General features: G+C 38.5%; 1 protein-coding gene across 1 annotated transcript in view; it reads right to left on the bottom strand.

Annotated features, from left to right (window-relative positions):
* Nucleotides 1-16,004, bottom strand: part of ZFYVE9 (zinc finger FYVE-type containing 9) — a 56,762-nt gene that overhangs the window by 27,539 nt on the left and 13,219 nt on the right. Inside the window, exons 2-5 of the mRNA XM_027739397.2 lie at nt 13,663-13,767; nt 8,950-9,054; nt 6,114-8,191; nt 1,228-1,327 (exon numbers count right to left, since the gene is read on the bottom strand). Coding sequence (XP_027595198.2) covers nt 1,228-1,327; nt 6,114-8,191; nt 8,950-9,019 — 2,248 coding nt within the window. The 5' untranslated portion in view covers nt 9,020-9,054; nt 13,663-13,767. The remainder of the gene's footprint in view (nt 1-1,227; nt 1,328-6,113; nt 8,192-8,949; nt 9,055-13,662; nt 13,768-16,004) is intronic.

Here is a 16,004-nt window from a genome sequence, read left to right as displayed (position 1 = left end):
GCATTTAGAGCCTGAATTTGTCTGATTTCTTATTCTACCTATGACATGTTAGAGTGCACCTGTCAGACCTTCATCTACCACTGAATTAACTTCTGTCAGCAGGTCTCAGTTATCCAATATATATTTATACCTTGAGACCAAGCCACCCATTCACCTTCCCATTAATAAACCCGAGATGAAGTGCCTGGAATTTCTCACGAGGAGACAGGTTATCTCATGATTTAAACACTCACATGGGTCCTCTCTCAACCTCATCCAATTTTTCAGCCTTCTCAATTCAAACCATAAAAACTGAATGCTGACTCTTCCAGCAGCAGCTGTCTCAGTGCCATGGACATAAGTCAACTGGACAGATAATCACCTACCCAAAGGTATCTGCCAGCACAGGAAGGTCTGGAAATTTTCACAGGCCTCAGAGAGAACAACACTCTGTGTTTGCCCATATTGACACCACATCTCTATGGTGTTAATACAATAAAGGACAACATACAAAATACATTCCAGAGCCCTTTGGTTAAAACCAAACTGAGTCTTTCCTTACTCCAAGCAGAGGTAACAGAAATTTTTGTTTGTTCTACATGTCAACTTCAGACTCTCTCCTGTGTCCCATGTTCACACCAGGCTTTCAGCCACAGCACCACCCTGGGTTTGACAGACTCTCCAGTAATGTGCCCAAAGCAACAATCCAAACTCAGTTGTCCACATCCGTGGACCCATTTTTAGACCAGACCTCCCAGTCCAGTACCACGGAGTTAAGGAGAAAGAAGAGCTGGATTAATTTGTAGATAAATACTACCTTCCCCATCTCCTATAGTGCATCATCTAGAAGAGGCACAACTGCATTACTCTCCTCTTTGGTATTCCATACCGAAGTATAATAGGTTACCTACTCAGGCAGCAAAGGCCACAGAGTAGGCTTCTGAATTAAGAAAACAAAACAAAAAAAGCCCTAAATCACAGTTTTTAGAATCCTGGTAGAACATTCACAAATAAAAGCTTTCAAACTCACTGTAACCTTACCAGTTTTTGCCTTTTGTCAACCATATTTAGTTTAGAAATCTCCACTCTCCACATGGATTCCACGCTGGCCTCCCAGGGGCCTTTATGTTTGAGAATACTTACCCATACAAATAAAGTGTTTTGATTTTTTTTTTTTTTTAAATAGCATCACTGCAGCTCCATACAAAGCCAGTGAAGTGCCACATCTGGTATTCTCTTTCCACTTACCATTCATGAGCACTGAATGGCAGATCACACACACTCTGGCTTCCTTTCGGTCCATGTACAGCAGTTTGCACTTCAGGCTGCAGCAGGCGGCACAAAACACCTGGAACCAAGGGGAAACAACTGAAGTGTGGTGCAAAAACAGGGAGAAACTGATGGATTTGGACAACAGAATATCTGCAAATATATGCAGAATATAGAGGTAAACTATGGGTATTTTCCCACTAAAGCCACAGTGACCAATACTTGCCAACGTGCCTGTGCCACTAATCCTGATGCAGCAGTATTTTGTGGAAAACAGAAATTCATGTTGTCCTGAGACTGCACTGGGGTGTTTTTAAAATGTTTGGCGTAAATGACAATGGGTAAAAAATACCCCCTACATTACAGTCCCTCACAGAATTAACTTCAGTCATAGAGCACGAGTACTTTCTAGAATCAAATATGCATCAATGCACAAGTTTTCCACATATTTAAGACTGCTATGGCACAGGTTAATTCAAACAGATCATTTTTCTTTGCAGCAGCACAATTCATCTCTATTAGCAACTCTAATTGTTTTATCTCTTCATATATAACAAGCTGTTCCTCAGTTGAGACTTTGAACAGTGAAGCATCAAAATGTTTTAAGTGTTCAACATACAAACCAAGACATTTAAGAAAGTTGAATGACAGTATTGCAAGAAAATTTTGCTCCATCTATCTAAAAAAAAGCTCATATTGACATGGTTACAAACACTACAACTTCACAACACTGGAGAAAAGTCGGGAACTGCATTTTAGACACACTGGCTGCTCAGGAGGCAGTGGATGCCCCAGGAGGACAACGTGCTGTGGAGATGCAGGTGCAGAGCTGGTGCTTCTCACCTGAACCAGCTCTAATAACTCCTCAGTCTTGGGCAGGGAACAGGCTTGAGGCTTCCTCCAGACAAGCAAAACCACAAAACATGAGCGTGGCTCGTGCACCAAAACACACACTGCTGCATGCAGAGATAATCCTACAGCAGCAACTGCATTCTTATAATCCTGCAGAACTGACAAGTCAGGTGCCCTAATGATTTATTTGTTTGAAATAATAATATTTTCTTTATTTAAAAAGAAACTATTTCCTCAGGGTTATTGTTCAGGTGACGTGAAGATACTGATGAACATCCATTTCATGCAGGAAGGTGGTGTCAAACCCAGGAAATCTAGAAACAGAAGCAGTTACCTAACAAATGATTTCACACAGCAAGAGAGAATTTCAAATTTTAATTATAGGTGGGTATTATCTCTGCAATCCACTGTGCATTACTATCATCTGTAATGCTTTCTAAATCAAATTACTCCATCACTTCAGCAACATTATTTCTGTAATACAGACAAGAAACTACATAGAATTCTCATATGCAAATATGTGTAAGCCTAATTAAATTTCATACAAGTTAAAGATCACACCAAATTACAACTACTTTGCAGCCTGTTATTTGCAGTCTTTTAGTGGAAAATGTTTAAAATAAGCAAATCTAAGTTCTGAGCTCACCATGAGCGCTGAAAATCCAATGTGAAGAAGGAGTTCACCCTGTCTAACTACAACCAATTTAAATGTTTCCTACTTATGTCAAGTGAAACATTTCAAAACCAAGATATGAGTAAGTATACACTGGCATTTCCATGCAAAAATAAACCCACCTCTTCACATATGTAAAAACCTTTTTTAAAAAAAAGCAAATGTACTTTGAAAATCTGATTTCTGCATTTACACCTTAACCCAATTTACAAGCATTCTAGGGAATATTAATAACAACATCACAGCATATTTTAGAGACATTTGACATCGGCAAAACTTCCAGTCAAAAGTTCATTCAGTATTGAACATGGAAAAATCAATGTCTTCAACCATAAATGAAGGACCGACACAAATTAATATCTAATTTAGGACCCTTTATCAAACAACATGTTGTGCATTCAGCAAAGCTCCCAAATGCAATGATCTAAACATTAAAAGAGAAAATAGAAACAGTGACAGGACACCCTCTCTAAGGCTGCATCAGCCTTTAAGAGCAGTAATGCAGAGAACACAATCCACTGACAAGTCAGACTTGTTATAATCCTCAAGTCATTATCTCAGTATATCATGCTATAAAAAAATAACAGCAGTGTCAAAGCAAAATTTGATGTTACTAGGGTTTTCAGGTTCACTGGGAGTTGTTAAAGCATTAGTTGCTAGGGGAATTGGTGGGTCTTTTTATATTTTAGTGGAAAAATATAGTTTTGGTTGCCGGTAAAAAAGATTGCATACAAATTTTCTGGTTTTCCTATCAAGGATTATAATGTCATCTGACAATATAAAGTACATAAATATATATAATTTGTATATAAAGTTATATATAAATACATATCATTTATGAATGTGTTCACACACATTCTTCAGGTTCTTAATTCAAAATTTACTGTAAGTGTATTACTTCCTGCCAATCCCATGAGGCTCATATCTTCCATTAACTTTGCAATTATTATCCTGAAATTAAAAATCGAGACAGACTTCCCAGGTGCCACTTAACTATTTTTAAATGCAATGTTCATTCCCAAATGAAACAGGTACATTCACCCCTACTATAGCCATTTGCCACAATGCTGAGAAAGCTTAAAAAGAATCTGCTGTGCTAAAGCTTGTGTTCAAAATATTGAGACCTGTGACTTCTCCTAGAAACAAATAATTGAAGAGTTGAAGACAATGCCTCCCCAGCTCCTTAGGGGAGATTCAGACACTTGAGAACAGGTATTTATTTCTCCAGCCACTGCAGGCACATCCATCAGTGCTTGCCTGTCAAAGCCTTTGGTCTCTCTCTGCCCAGAACCCTTACAGGAATGAAGGATGTGAAGCAATTTGCAGTAAGTGCTAAGTATTATTTGACTCACACTGATTCTCAGCATTTATTAAGCAGTGCTTTCTGCCACATCTTTTGGCTGCACTTGTGCAAATTTGGCCCAGACAAACATTAGCTAACCAAGGCTTCTAAAAACAATCCATTCTGAGGATTATTCTAACACTGATACCACTATGTGACTTTTCACAGCTCAGAAACAGAGCAGAGGGACCTTTTATCCATTCCCCACATATAATCCAAAACAACACTGGCTGTTCTTCTCAAGGTTTGTCAGAATAATGTAAAAAAAAAAAAAAAAGAGAAAAAAAAAAGAAAAAAACCACTCTGCTCTAGTATTGCAGTTTTTATCTATTTTTTTATAGATATTTTCATTTTCTGCACATTCATTTGTGCAATCCAGGGCTTCATTACAGTCATTACAAAGAAGCAATTAAATCCAAGCAATGAACTTGTTTAAAACACAAAAATAATTAGAAAACATTACTGTAAATGAAAATTGAAGTGATATTTGTTAAACTCAAAAAAACCAAAACCAGAAGAACGACCTAAATAACTGACAGTATAAGTTAATATATCAAAGCTAAAATGATGGACATTCTGCCTTACAGATTCTCCTTAACTGCAACGAGAAGAAGAATGAGGCCTCTACACAAAAGGCAGACATGTGCTTTATATGATGTTTATTGATCACCTGTGGTGACTGGCTCCACATCAGGACTTCACAGCAACCAACCTGCAACAGGATGGGCAGAAGCACCTGGAAGTCCTGGACCAGTGCATAAAGAAAGTCTGCTTAGGTTTTAAAAGTGTCCTGGGAAAGACTGTTCAGCATGTCTCAAAATCAAATTTGAAGAAAACCTGCTGGTGTTGCAGCGAGAGATGGAACGCTGTGCACTTTGATTACACAGGGACAGAAGGGACATATACATATTCCATTACAGGGGAGCAAGCCTGGGGTTTCTGCTTCCAGAAACAGCTGGCATGAGGATTTGAGCTTTCCCCATAGATGTGCTTCTTTGTGGTCCTTTATTCACATCATTCTGCTTTCCTGCACTCTTCTGGTAGCAAAAATTATCACCCAAAGCAATCAGGAGGTCTTTCAATCAACTTCAGAAACCTCTGAGTAAGGCCTAAATGAACCAAAGTTATCTTTACTCTAGTTCTTAGTTTTAGTATTTCTTTTTAAAATACTAATTAATACCTACTTGACAAGAGTGTTAGTTTACTGCTTTTGAATCATCATTTTCCCCCTAACTTCTTACTTATGCCACTGACATGTATTTCAGTAAAAAGATATTTGGAAATACTTTACAAGTTAATCATTCACCATAAACTCATCACATAAGATTTTGTGTTTACATAGATGGCACACAGATAAAAGTTTTAAAACCCCTCGATACTAAAATATTTCTTACACAACAAAAGGTGATACAGAAATTGTGTTTTAGTTGTCTTAATTACAAATTTTCTCACCATGTGCACACATATCTGGTTACAGATCATTTACTGGTTTTTTTCCAGGAGTGAATGTATGTTTCAAAACATGTAAATATTATTTTAAGAAGTGTAAGCAATATGAGAAAAGTTAGGAAAGAAGACGGAAAAGAACGAAGTTGATCAGCCATTCCAGCAGGGATGCCTGCAATTCAACAGCACACTTTCAGTCCAAAGCAGGATGTTTCAGTATCTTTAATGGGGTTATTGATGCAGTAATTTCTGTAAACTAGTTTCCTGCACTTTGCCATTTTATGAGAGTTCAACATAAACCCAATGATGATGATCATTGCAACCAATACACTGCTCATACAGGCTAATAACAATCAGTTATTCTTTATTAGAACTCTAAATAGATCAGAGCTTAGAAACTCTTTTTTTCCCTTCACTCAAACATGGATTTTTAGGAAAAGATGTCACAAGTAACTATAGCCAGTGGTTTAGAAAGCCCTCTGATCTGATGTTGTGCAGTATCAGGAAAAAAAACCAACAGTGTTTTGAGCTACTCACAAAATCTGAACTTACCTTCCCACAAGCTCTGCAATGGTGCCTTCTTTTGGTGAATGTAAATCTGGCCTCACATTTCATACAGTTTGGTGCTTGAGAATCTGGAACCCATACTGGAGCCACCTCACCCAAAGTCGTAAAAGGCTTTCTGGCTGGAGCTCCAAACTGACCAGCTCTGAGATCATTATCTGGACTATCTGGGGCTACTGCAAGGCACGAACTATTAGAGACTCCAGATTCATACTCATCCAAATGTTCCCCATTAGTACCAGTACCAGAGGCATTTGAAGATGTTTCACCAGGAAACGTGTCTGCTGTATCCCCTAACTGTGTCTTACCAAAGACATTTTTGTTTTTACTATTACCTCCACAATTTGGGGGAATAAGATCATTTTGTAAGTGGTCCGACAATGGCTTCGGAATCTGCAGTTTCAGATTTGTAGGCTGTTTAGGTCTTGCACCACCAAAAGGAACACTGATATATTGCAGATTAGTCACTGGTTTTGGTGAAGTTTGCCCTTGCATGGATGAAACCTGACTGCAAAGATTATGTAAATAATTTTTCTTTATGTGGTCACCAGTGTTGTTTAAAATAAGACCACTCCCTTCTGTGGTCTCATTTCCCCTCTGTTCATAAACATTAGTGTAACATTCTGACTTGCTCTCCTCAATCTCCTTTTCCTCTGTTACCGAGTCTTCCTTGGAGGGTAAAGTCTTTGGAACATGAGCAACAACTGGGTTCTGCATTCCATAGGAATCACAACCATTAGACAGAGAGCTTGCTGCTGATGTAGCCATCACATCAGAGAGACTGGGCCCTTCAAGCTCGTCTATACCAGTCCCCTTTAAGTCTATGCCTGCCTCCATCGCCCCATCTCCACCTTCTTTGCTATTACCACATGCATCATCAGGCTGTTTGGTCTGCAAAAGTCTTTCATTCTCTCCTAGAGTTTGCTTATTGTTCATCTCATTCAACTTTGTCAGTTCCCAATTAGTCATCTCCTGAGATTCAGGGTAACATTCTGCCATGCCGAGCAATTCCGTTGTGCCGAGGTTTTTATCACATTCAATGACTTCGCTTTCAGTGGCACCAACATCCTCAGGGCCAAACTGCTCTGCAACACATTCCTTGTGATTGCCACTTCCAGCCACATTAGGCTGACAGGTTTCAGCGAGCCCAGACAGGCGAGACTGTAGCTGCTGGGTTGTTTCCTGTTCTACAATTAAGCTTCCATTACTGGAACCTGGAGAAGAGTTTTTAGCTTCTAGATCCGTTCTCTGAGGAATGGCTTTACTAGTAAAATTTTCAACTGATACACAGTTTTCTTGCATTTTAACAGTACCATCAACTGGCCTCTGTAAGAGAGTCACTGCATTGATCCCTGCAGTTGTAGCTTCTGAAAACAGCGAATCCTTACTCATATTAAAATCATCCTTTAATCGAGAGGAGGGGCATGCGATACCCAGGCTTTCAGACGAAGCATTAACCAAAGGACTTGCAGAGTCATCTTCAGTGCATGGCCTGTTCACTTGCTTTTCAGTATCTGTATCCTTTTCCATGGATCCATTTACAGTAACACTCAACTGGTCACTCTGTCGGTTCTCATTATCCAGTGTAAAGCCAATAGTGTCCATTAGGGACTCACTGCTGTAATTTTCACAATCCAGCAAATCTCCACTTTGTAGTGTTCTGTCACAGTTGTGCATGACTGCCACCACTAGCACATTTTTCTCCTCTGGCAAGCAAGCTGTATTCCCACATTTCTTTTCCCCTGTTTCCACAGTGTGACGCTGATCATCACGATTACTGTTTCTTTTAATCAGCTGATCGTCTGCTGCTGCCTGATCATCAATCCACATGGCTGGGGTCTCTGGGCTTATGCCAAAATCCTTCCCATTAGCACAGTGATCCCCTCCTCCTGTTGGTGTAGTCGCTGAATGGGACAAGGAGAAAGCCTTTACTCTCTGCTGACATTCATTAGGAGTTGTAGCTTCATTCACATTGGCCACGGTTGGGTTGAACGACAGGCGGCGAGAAGGCGGATCTAGGATCTGATTCCACTTTGCACCCAGCACGGTAGGTGAGACAGCGGCATCTGGAAAAGGGTTGCAATAAGAGAACTTACTGTCCTGCTGAAGCTACAGGTTCTATTAATTCTGTTGCATTAGAATGCCCCAAATATAAATGCAGATGTTAAAATACGGGCACAATAATAAAACGCGTCTGCCATGACCAACATTTTTGGATCAACCATTAGCAGTGTAATTGCATAATGTTTCCGGAACTCAGGAATTTAGAGCTACATCAATTAGTATCAGGTTGAATTTGCAACTTTAAAGTACTGATTAATATACTTTAGACAACTAGAAGTGCCTAGAAAGACTCTCACCCCCATAAAATGTTCAACTTCCTTGACAGCACAGAATTAGCAATTAGACTAAGCAAAAAATTTAATGCTTCAAGGATAACTTTCATTATATGATTTATGTGATCTAATAAAACACTTCTGCAAAAGAAGTTTAAAATAAGTTTTGCCTGATTTGTTTAAAATAAATGATTTAAATATTGCTACTGAGATTCAGCTTCACAAAACCTTTCTTTAAAAGTGTACAGAACATTTGCTATTAAAAGAGTGAGAGATTTTACAAAAGTAAACAAGATTAATGGAAACAGAAGAGAATACTAAGAAACACTGAAGGCATACCATGCAAAATTAACAGATGTTTTTTGCAAGTTCTGAGATTAATTTGCAACTCAAAACCAAAAAGAGCGTCACAGATCTGTGCCTCTTCAATACTGCTCTCTGTAGAATACATCTGATGTGCATCTACAGTCTTGTTCAAAATGACTCACCTTCATTTTGCTCAAATTCATCTAAAACCTTATCGAGGTTATATGCCTCTGCTTGGAAATAGTTCTCCATTTGTCAGGGAACGACCACCAGATCCTTGTCTGAACCTGCCAGAGAACAAATTACAATCAGATACTTAACCTTCAGTCAAGCAGCATTCCACTACCCAGTGTCCTGATTTAAGGGGAAAAGTCCTTTGGAAATCAAATTTTACATACATTACATACATAAATCAAAAGTATTTTCCAGGAATAAAAATTATTTGTGTGCTTAAACTTGCTTGATTCAGATTAACAACCTCCCCAAACTTGCTCTGGATTTTATTACCTCCAGTCTCTCACATTAATGTGTCTGGCCATCGGAATCACCATAATGGTAAGAGTAAAACTGCTCTGACACCAGTCAGAAAAAACCAGTCTAGAGAACCAGAAAGGCCAACCAACAATCTGAAGACCCGACTTTCAGTTCTGTGCTACCACCAATTAGCTCATGTGGCTTTGAACAAGTAGTTTAAACTCCCTGTGCTTCTGATTTTTTAATGTATACTAGCCTAGCAGTATTCTGTGTCACTCCTCAATTCCCAGAGATGCTTCAAAGATTCATAGTTGTAAAAGTTGGTAAGGGACTTAATGGGTATTACTTGAATTGTGCTGGCTCTTAAAATGTCTGCTTTAATAATCCTTGTTTCCCTGAAAGGCAGGCACTGGAAATCTAGAAAAATGCACACAAGTAAATAGTGTCATCCAAACATCATGCTCTCAGGCTACAGAGGAAGATGACAAGGGAGAAATGAAAAAAAACCCCCAAAACGAAATCAAAAACTCAACCCTAAATCATTACATAACTTTCTATCTTCACACAATAAATAACATTTTGCCCTAACAGTAGGAATACGGACTTCTTTCTTCCAAAGCCTTGTAACAAGACGACATCCAGATTCAATTTTTCCAAACATTCACTACCAGCAAAGACATTTTCCCTGGGAAATGTGTGCCATAACCTATATACCACAGAGAGACCTTGATTTAATCTGTTCTCTGAACATCACCCAAAACAGCCTTATTCTCTTCAGAGTTGGCTTTCACTGTTGTGAAATAAGGCAGTGGAGGGGGAGAGGGTGAGAACCTTGTTTTGCAGTATGGAGCAGTGTTAGACCAGACAGCTTAATTAAAAACCTGCTCTCTTACAGCACAGATACAACAGACACGACAAACACAGCAGAGAAGTTTCCAGTTTAAAACAATACTTTACCATCTCCACCAGAATACTTGGACTGAGGAAAACATCAACCACCTGTATTTGCATTACTACAGCACTGAATGTGGTTTTGTATTTGTTATGGGCAACAGCTATAATTAGGTTACTGGTACAAAGTTGTGCACCAAAATATCACAAAATGCAGACTTCAAGTTTTTATGGTTGACTTCAAATTTGATAGATGGTTGTTTCAAAGGGTGATCATGATACAACATAAATATATTGCTTTTTAATATAATCAGACTAAATCATGTTATAATCAGATTAAACCACATTTTAAAGATATATACAAGAGTTAATTTTAAAGTAAACCAATAACTTAAAAATTGCAAAAAAGCACCAACAGAAAAAAGACCATTTTGCAAAAGAATTCAGAGATAAACTAGATTTCTCAGCTTACAAACTCCCAGATTTGTCCTCTGATCTGGGATTTTAGATAACTCCTGCAGAGAAAATAGATGCATGCCCATATCATTTACATGATGCACAGGTTATAACACAAGCAATGGAAAAGCTGGCCACCTTGATCACAGGCTGCATTTCAGAAGTCTCAAAAAGACTGTTTTGTACAAAATACCATATAATTTCACATCAATTTATAACGTATTTCATTTACATTATAATAACATTCCTGCCTAGCAAACAATTGATGAAGACATGAATAATTATTCCTAGGCAATGTCCTACCACTGAGGTCAGTGATGTGAAGAGTATTTGTCAGTGAAGCACTGCAGGATTGAAAAACGTCACACAAAATTTTTGTGTTCGTGAGTTCCAGCTGAACAGAGAAAAGACCTTTTATATCACCATTGTTATTTCACTTACTGATGTATCAGGATATATGGAGAACCTTTTATTTTTAAACTCACAGTCACTAAGCTGACAGCCACACTAAATGAGATCTCATTGTCTGCACAAGGAGGTATTGCTCAGAAAAGGTCAGCTGCAAATCTTCGGGTCTAACATCTAAAATTATTATCATTATATTAAAGAACACAACAATCCCAGAAGCTTTTCTAGAAATTTTTGTCCAAGGGCAAAACACACTGCCAAAGCCACACAAGTCCTTAATGCCCTCTGTCTGACAGAAAAGGAGGACGAGTCCTTGTGTTCGAACAGATCCCAGCGACGCTTCCTGATTATACATTGTCAGCAACTCATTTTTTTGCCAGTTGAAGATCTAATGCTTCAGCTCTCCACAGCCAGCAACTCAAGATCAAAACACAAAATAAAATGCTCTAACACAGCATGCTGTAATAATTAGGTAGCTGTTTTCCCTGTGGTTTATAATTTAATTTTATTTTGAATATTTTTGTGAAATACCTAACATAAAGAAAAATATTCCTTTACAGGTCTTTTGAAACTTTTGACTGCAACCCACAGGTGCCACTATAAAGACTCCTGGAATTATTCTAGTCCCAAAGTTCCTCTTAGTACAAAGGTTGGAATGACATTTTTAAAAGATCCTTAATAGTTGTATAAGTTGTACTCTTCAGTATTGCTCATCTATTCTAAGTCATAGCATGGAGAGAAGCTCAGGAGCAAACACACAACTCAAAGGGAGAATAAAACTGAGAGTAAATCAGGAAGAAATTTCAGTGGCAATTGTAGCTGCAAGCTGCCAAAAAGGAGACACTTCCTAAGTTAGTATATATTGGGATGAACAACACGAAGGAGAGGATACTGTGCCAGTGCAAGGAGAAGGAGACATAAACCACCAATGAGTGAAAAGCATAAGATGGTTTTTCAAAAATACAGTCCTCCATGCAAAGATTTGGCAGAACAGACTAACTACAGGCAAAAAAAACCATTAAATATTAAAGTTATATATTTTATTTTAACTGTGTGTACAAAAAAAGATTAATACAATGGTACCAACTGACTATACAATACTGGTATAGTCAGTTCAGAACCCAAGACCACTTGTTACTCATTGCAGAATTATCTTCTGTCTTCCAGGGCAAAAAGCAGATTAAAACATGCAGCCTGTCAGATCAGATTATTGTCAAGTTCCCGCTGGATCACAGATCATGCATAATTCAGAAACTCTGTGTTTTACTTATCAATTTCTTCATAAAACAGCATGGGCTTATCACCACCTTCTTTCCTAAAACTTAAGTATTTATGTTTTACGAAGTTTACATGCTCTACTGTCCCCTGATGTCTAAGTACAAAGGTGCATGTCCCAGACTGTCTGTGTCATATGTACCCAGAATCACCACCCTCATCACCACTGCACTCAGACATAAGGCAAACTTTAGCTGAACAGTGGGGAGGGAAGGAGACACAAATAAAGGACAGAAAAACCTTCCTTAAAATTAGATGTTTTTCTGAACAGGCTTGACCTTAGAGACTGCCTCAGATATCTCACATGCCAGCTCCTTCTTGAGGAATGAGCTGTACCAAGAGACTGGCCTTGTGTTGCACCTGCAAAGCAGCAAGAATCAGATTTGTTTTGGTCTCTGTGATAAGGAATTATGTAACCCACGATGTTCCACACTGCACATCCTAAATTACCCGCAGGATTTTTTTCACCACAGGAACCGACAGCCTTAAGTCTTTCAAATTGTCTTCAACAGTGGACGACCAGCACACAATTACATTAAAACTTTATAATAAAAAATGCACCAAAGGAAATAATATCAACATACAACTATGAGCCTCACAGCAAAGGTCTAAAAATCAGAGGAGTATGTACAGAAGCAGAATAAGATCTCAGGATTTTCTATCATGCTGTCCTGTGGAGCCTACTCTTGCAATATGAAACTGTGAACCTACATGTTTCAGTAATCTCTTACTAAACAAAATGTTCAAATAGTTTATTACAGTCCCCACCAACAGTATACGTGAAAAGCTCATAAGATGGAAGTCACAAGGGATATGATCAAATGGAAATCAAACATTGCTTTTTCTTCCTGATAAAAACCAGACACCCAGAAAATGTCATTTTCCCACAGCATGACCACGTGGAACTACAGATCAACTGGGCAAACTAATTTATTAGGTCTGGTACTCCTGAAGACTTCCTTCAATCCCAAGAAACAATAGTCAAGTCCAAACATTGTTCCAGCTCCCTTTGGTGATCTGTGTATTACCTGTCCTTGCAGGGAAGCAGCCAAGCACCTTTGCTGTGAAGAACACTTTGTTCAGAGTCCAGGAATAGCTGTATTTTTAACTGATGAGATCTGTCTACAGCACAGGCTGAGCAAGAAGACTTTGCCCACCTCCCCCCTCTCCCAAACAAAAGAAGACACAATCTTTGCACTAAAACAAGGCAATTACTCTCAGTAAAAAACAAAATAACAAAATGTTAAAAATACTCCATCATCTTCTATATGAGACACATCCATACATAAATTCTATGTATATAAACATATATCCATAAGAATACAATAATCCCCTGTGTATTTCAGGTACATAATGAAGCATTATATTCTAAAGCAGAACTTGCCTCTTACCTTTTTCTCTTACACATATGTTAGGAAATGAATGCCCCCGTGCCTCCTCATGGTGACTGCAGCACAACCAGCCAGCTCTGCTGAATTGGGGTGTTCTACTTGATCCTAGAAAGAAAATACAAATGTGTATTTTATGATTGGCAATTCCACCACAAACCATGCTTTTTTCAACACATGACTGCAGTCAGCACAGGCACATTTGCCAAATGCTGCAAGTTTCCAAGGATCTGGATTAGGTTTGCAGCTTTAAATTCAGGGATCTGTGCACTATGCCACTATTGCTCTCCAATAGTCTGGTGAAAAATGTTGCTAATAAACCCCACATTGCTGCCTACCTACTATTATTCTTCACTTAACTGTAAATCCTCAGAGTAAGGCAGCAACTCCAACTGTCCTTGCATTCCCGATGACCTTGACTGTAACAATTTATAAACCAGACTCTGAAATTAATTATATTACACTACAATAGGCCTTCCAAAAATAAAGAGCTAGTAGCTTTGATACTCAACAAAAATTCACAGCCCTCTGAATTCTGTAAACTGTATTCATCAGCTTCCCACTGATTTTGTTAGAGCTAAACAACTGGTTTTTGTCTTCAAATTATTTCCCCTACAATCTTAGGCTCCCTTCATTTCCTAAAGGCTTCTTCTCACAAAAAAAAAAAAACAGCATCAACATTCAGTAGCAGGGAAGACCAAAAAAAAGGTCTTCAGAAGAAACTGTTTTGCTCTCCTAACTACAGCATTTCTGTAGGTCAGGTGCTCATTTTCACAGGCTGCATCTTAACAGTCAGCATAGCTCAAAAATCCCACACAGCCATGGGCAGAGAAAATAGACTGAGCTTATAACAAAAAGTGCAACAAGGAGTAAGATAAGTTAAATTCACGTGTTAAGGTTTGCTGGTGCTGGCATTTTGACCTGTTGAAATATTTATTAGTGCTCTGATGAAGCTGCAGCATGTTAGAAAAAAAATCTTAAACCTCCAGCAAAATAAACAGAATTAAAAATAAAAAAAAAATCAGTTCTCCATGTATGAAAGCAATATTGAATGTTACACTACAATTTTCCCAGGGTTGTTTATTATTCTTTTCAGAAATAAGCTACAGTAATAATTCCAGGAAACTAATGAACTGAACAGTAACACTCTGAGTAGTACTGTTTCCAAACTCAGAATCCCACAGCTTTGGATGCCAAGAGAACTCTTCCTGTATACAATTTCTGATGCTATATATATACTTCCACCTCTATAAACTAAGATAAATTTTGGATATTTGAGAAATAGTAGATATTATCTTATTCTTCTACAGGCTTCCTATGCATGCAAAAATGGAGTGAAGGAAATTTAATTCCACTGAAAGGCTTCAGAATAAAGTTTTTTCAAGGCCTGTCATGTAGTGTGGCAGTGGGGAAGGTTCTCTGTACCACCACCACGGCCTCTCCTCTCGTGGAGGAAAATGATTCAGTTTTCATGACCCCTTTGAAAAGACAGATCAATTAATGACAATTCTGCCTGGGATTTATGACACGGCCTGTCAGCTGCGTCCCGAACACTGGACACATTTCACACGAACCAGTCACACATTAACCACAAAGTTCAACCTCCCCCGATCAGAAACGGATCAGACCCGGCAACCCCCAGCTGAACCTGTGCTGACACCAGTGCCCAGAGCCACCAAGCCTTCTAGGCAGTGATACTCAGGGCAACAGTGCAGCTTTATTATTCATTGTTTTCATTCTGCTCCGCTCTCCTTGTTCCATTCTTCTCAGGTAATGACTTTTTTGTCCGTAACCATTCTGCACAGAAGAACACAGATCTAATCAATGGCTCCCAGTCTCCAAAGCAAGCTTGGAAGAGCTATTACCTGGAGGTCCTGAAGCTTTTTGTTTACAGTTCAACATTTACTCTCAGCAGCCATTTTCCCTTCCAAAGATCAATGCAAAAATCAAAGTAAGCTTACAGATATGAATGTAATATGTTTAAACAAAAAGCAATTAAAAAAAAAAAGTAAATTATAACGTATGGGTTTCATGAAAAAGCAAAACAAGTTGGCAACAGAGACAAACTATTTTTTCAATAAGAATTTAATGTAAGAGACGTATATTTAAATAAAAACCTGGCACAAAAAGAATAACTACAAATGAGAGTCAAGAATACTCACAACAACATATAACCACAGGATTATTAGGTTTTTCATGAATCTCACACACACTGCTAAAAAAGGGGTTCCATCGCACCTGAAAAAAAATACACACATTTCCACCTAAAATTTATGGGCCCACTGAGACATCATTGCAAAGGGAGGAGGCCCAGTATCTCTGCTGGCCCAGTTTGCTGCTTTGAG

This window comes from Pipra filicauda, unplaced genomic scaffold (assembly GCF_003945595.2).
Source record: "Pipra filicauda isolate LSUMZ 115617 unplaced genomic scaffold, ASM394559v2 scaffold19_size4547281_pilon, whole genome shotgun sequence".
Lineage (NCBI taxonomy): Eukaryota > Metazoa > Chordata > Aves > Passeriformes > Pipridae > Pipra > Pipra filicauda.
The sequence above is the reverse complement of the archived record's forward strand: the minus strand, read 5'-3'. Positions and strand labels throughout refer to the sequence as shown.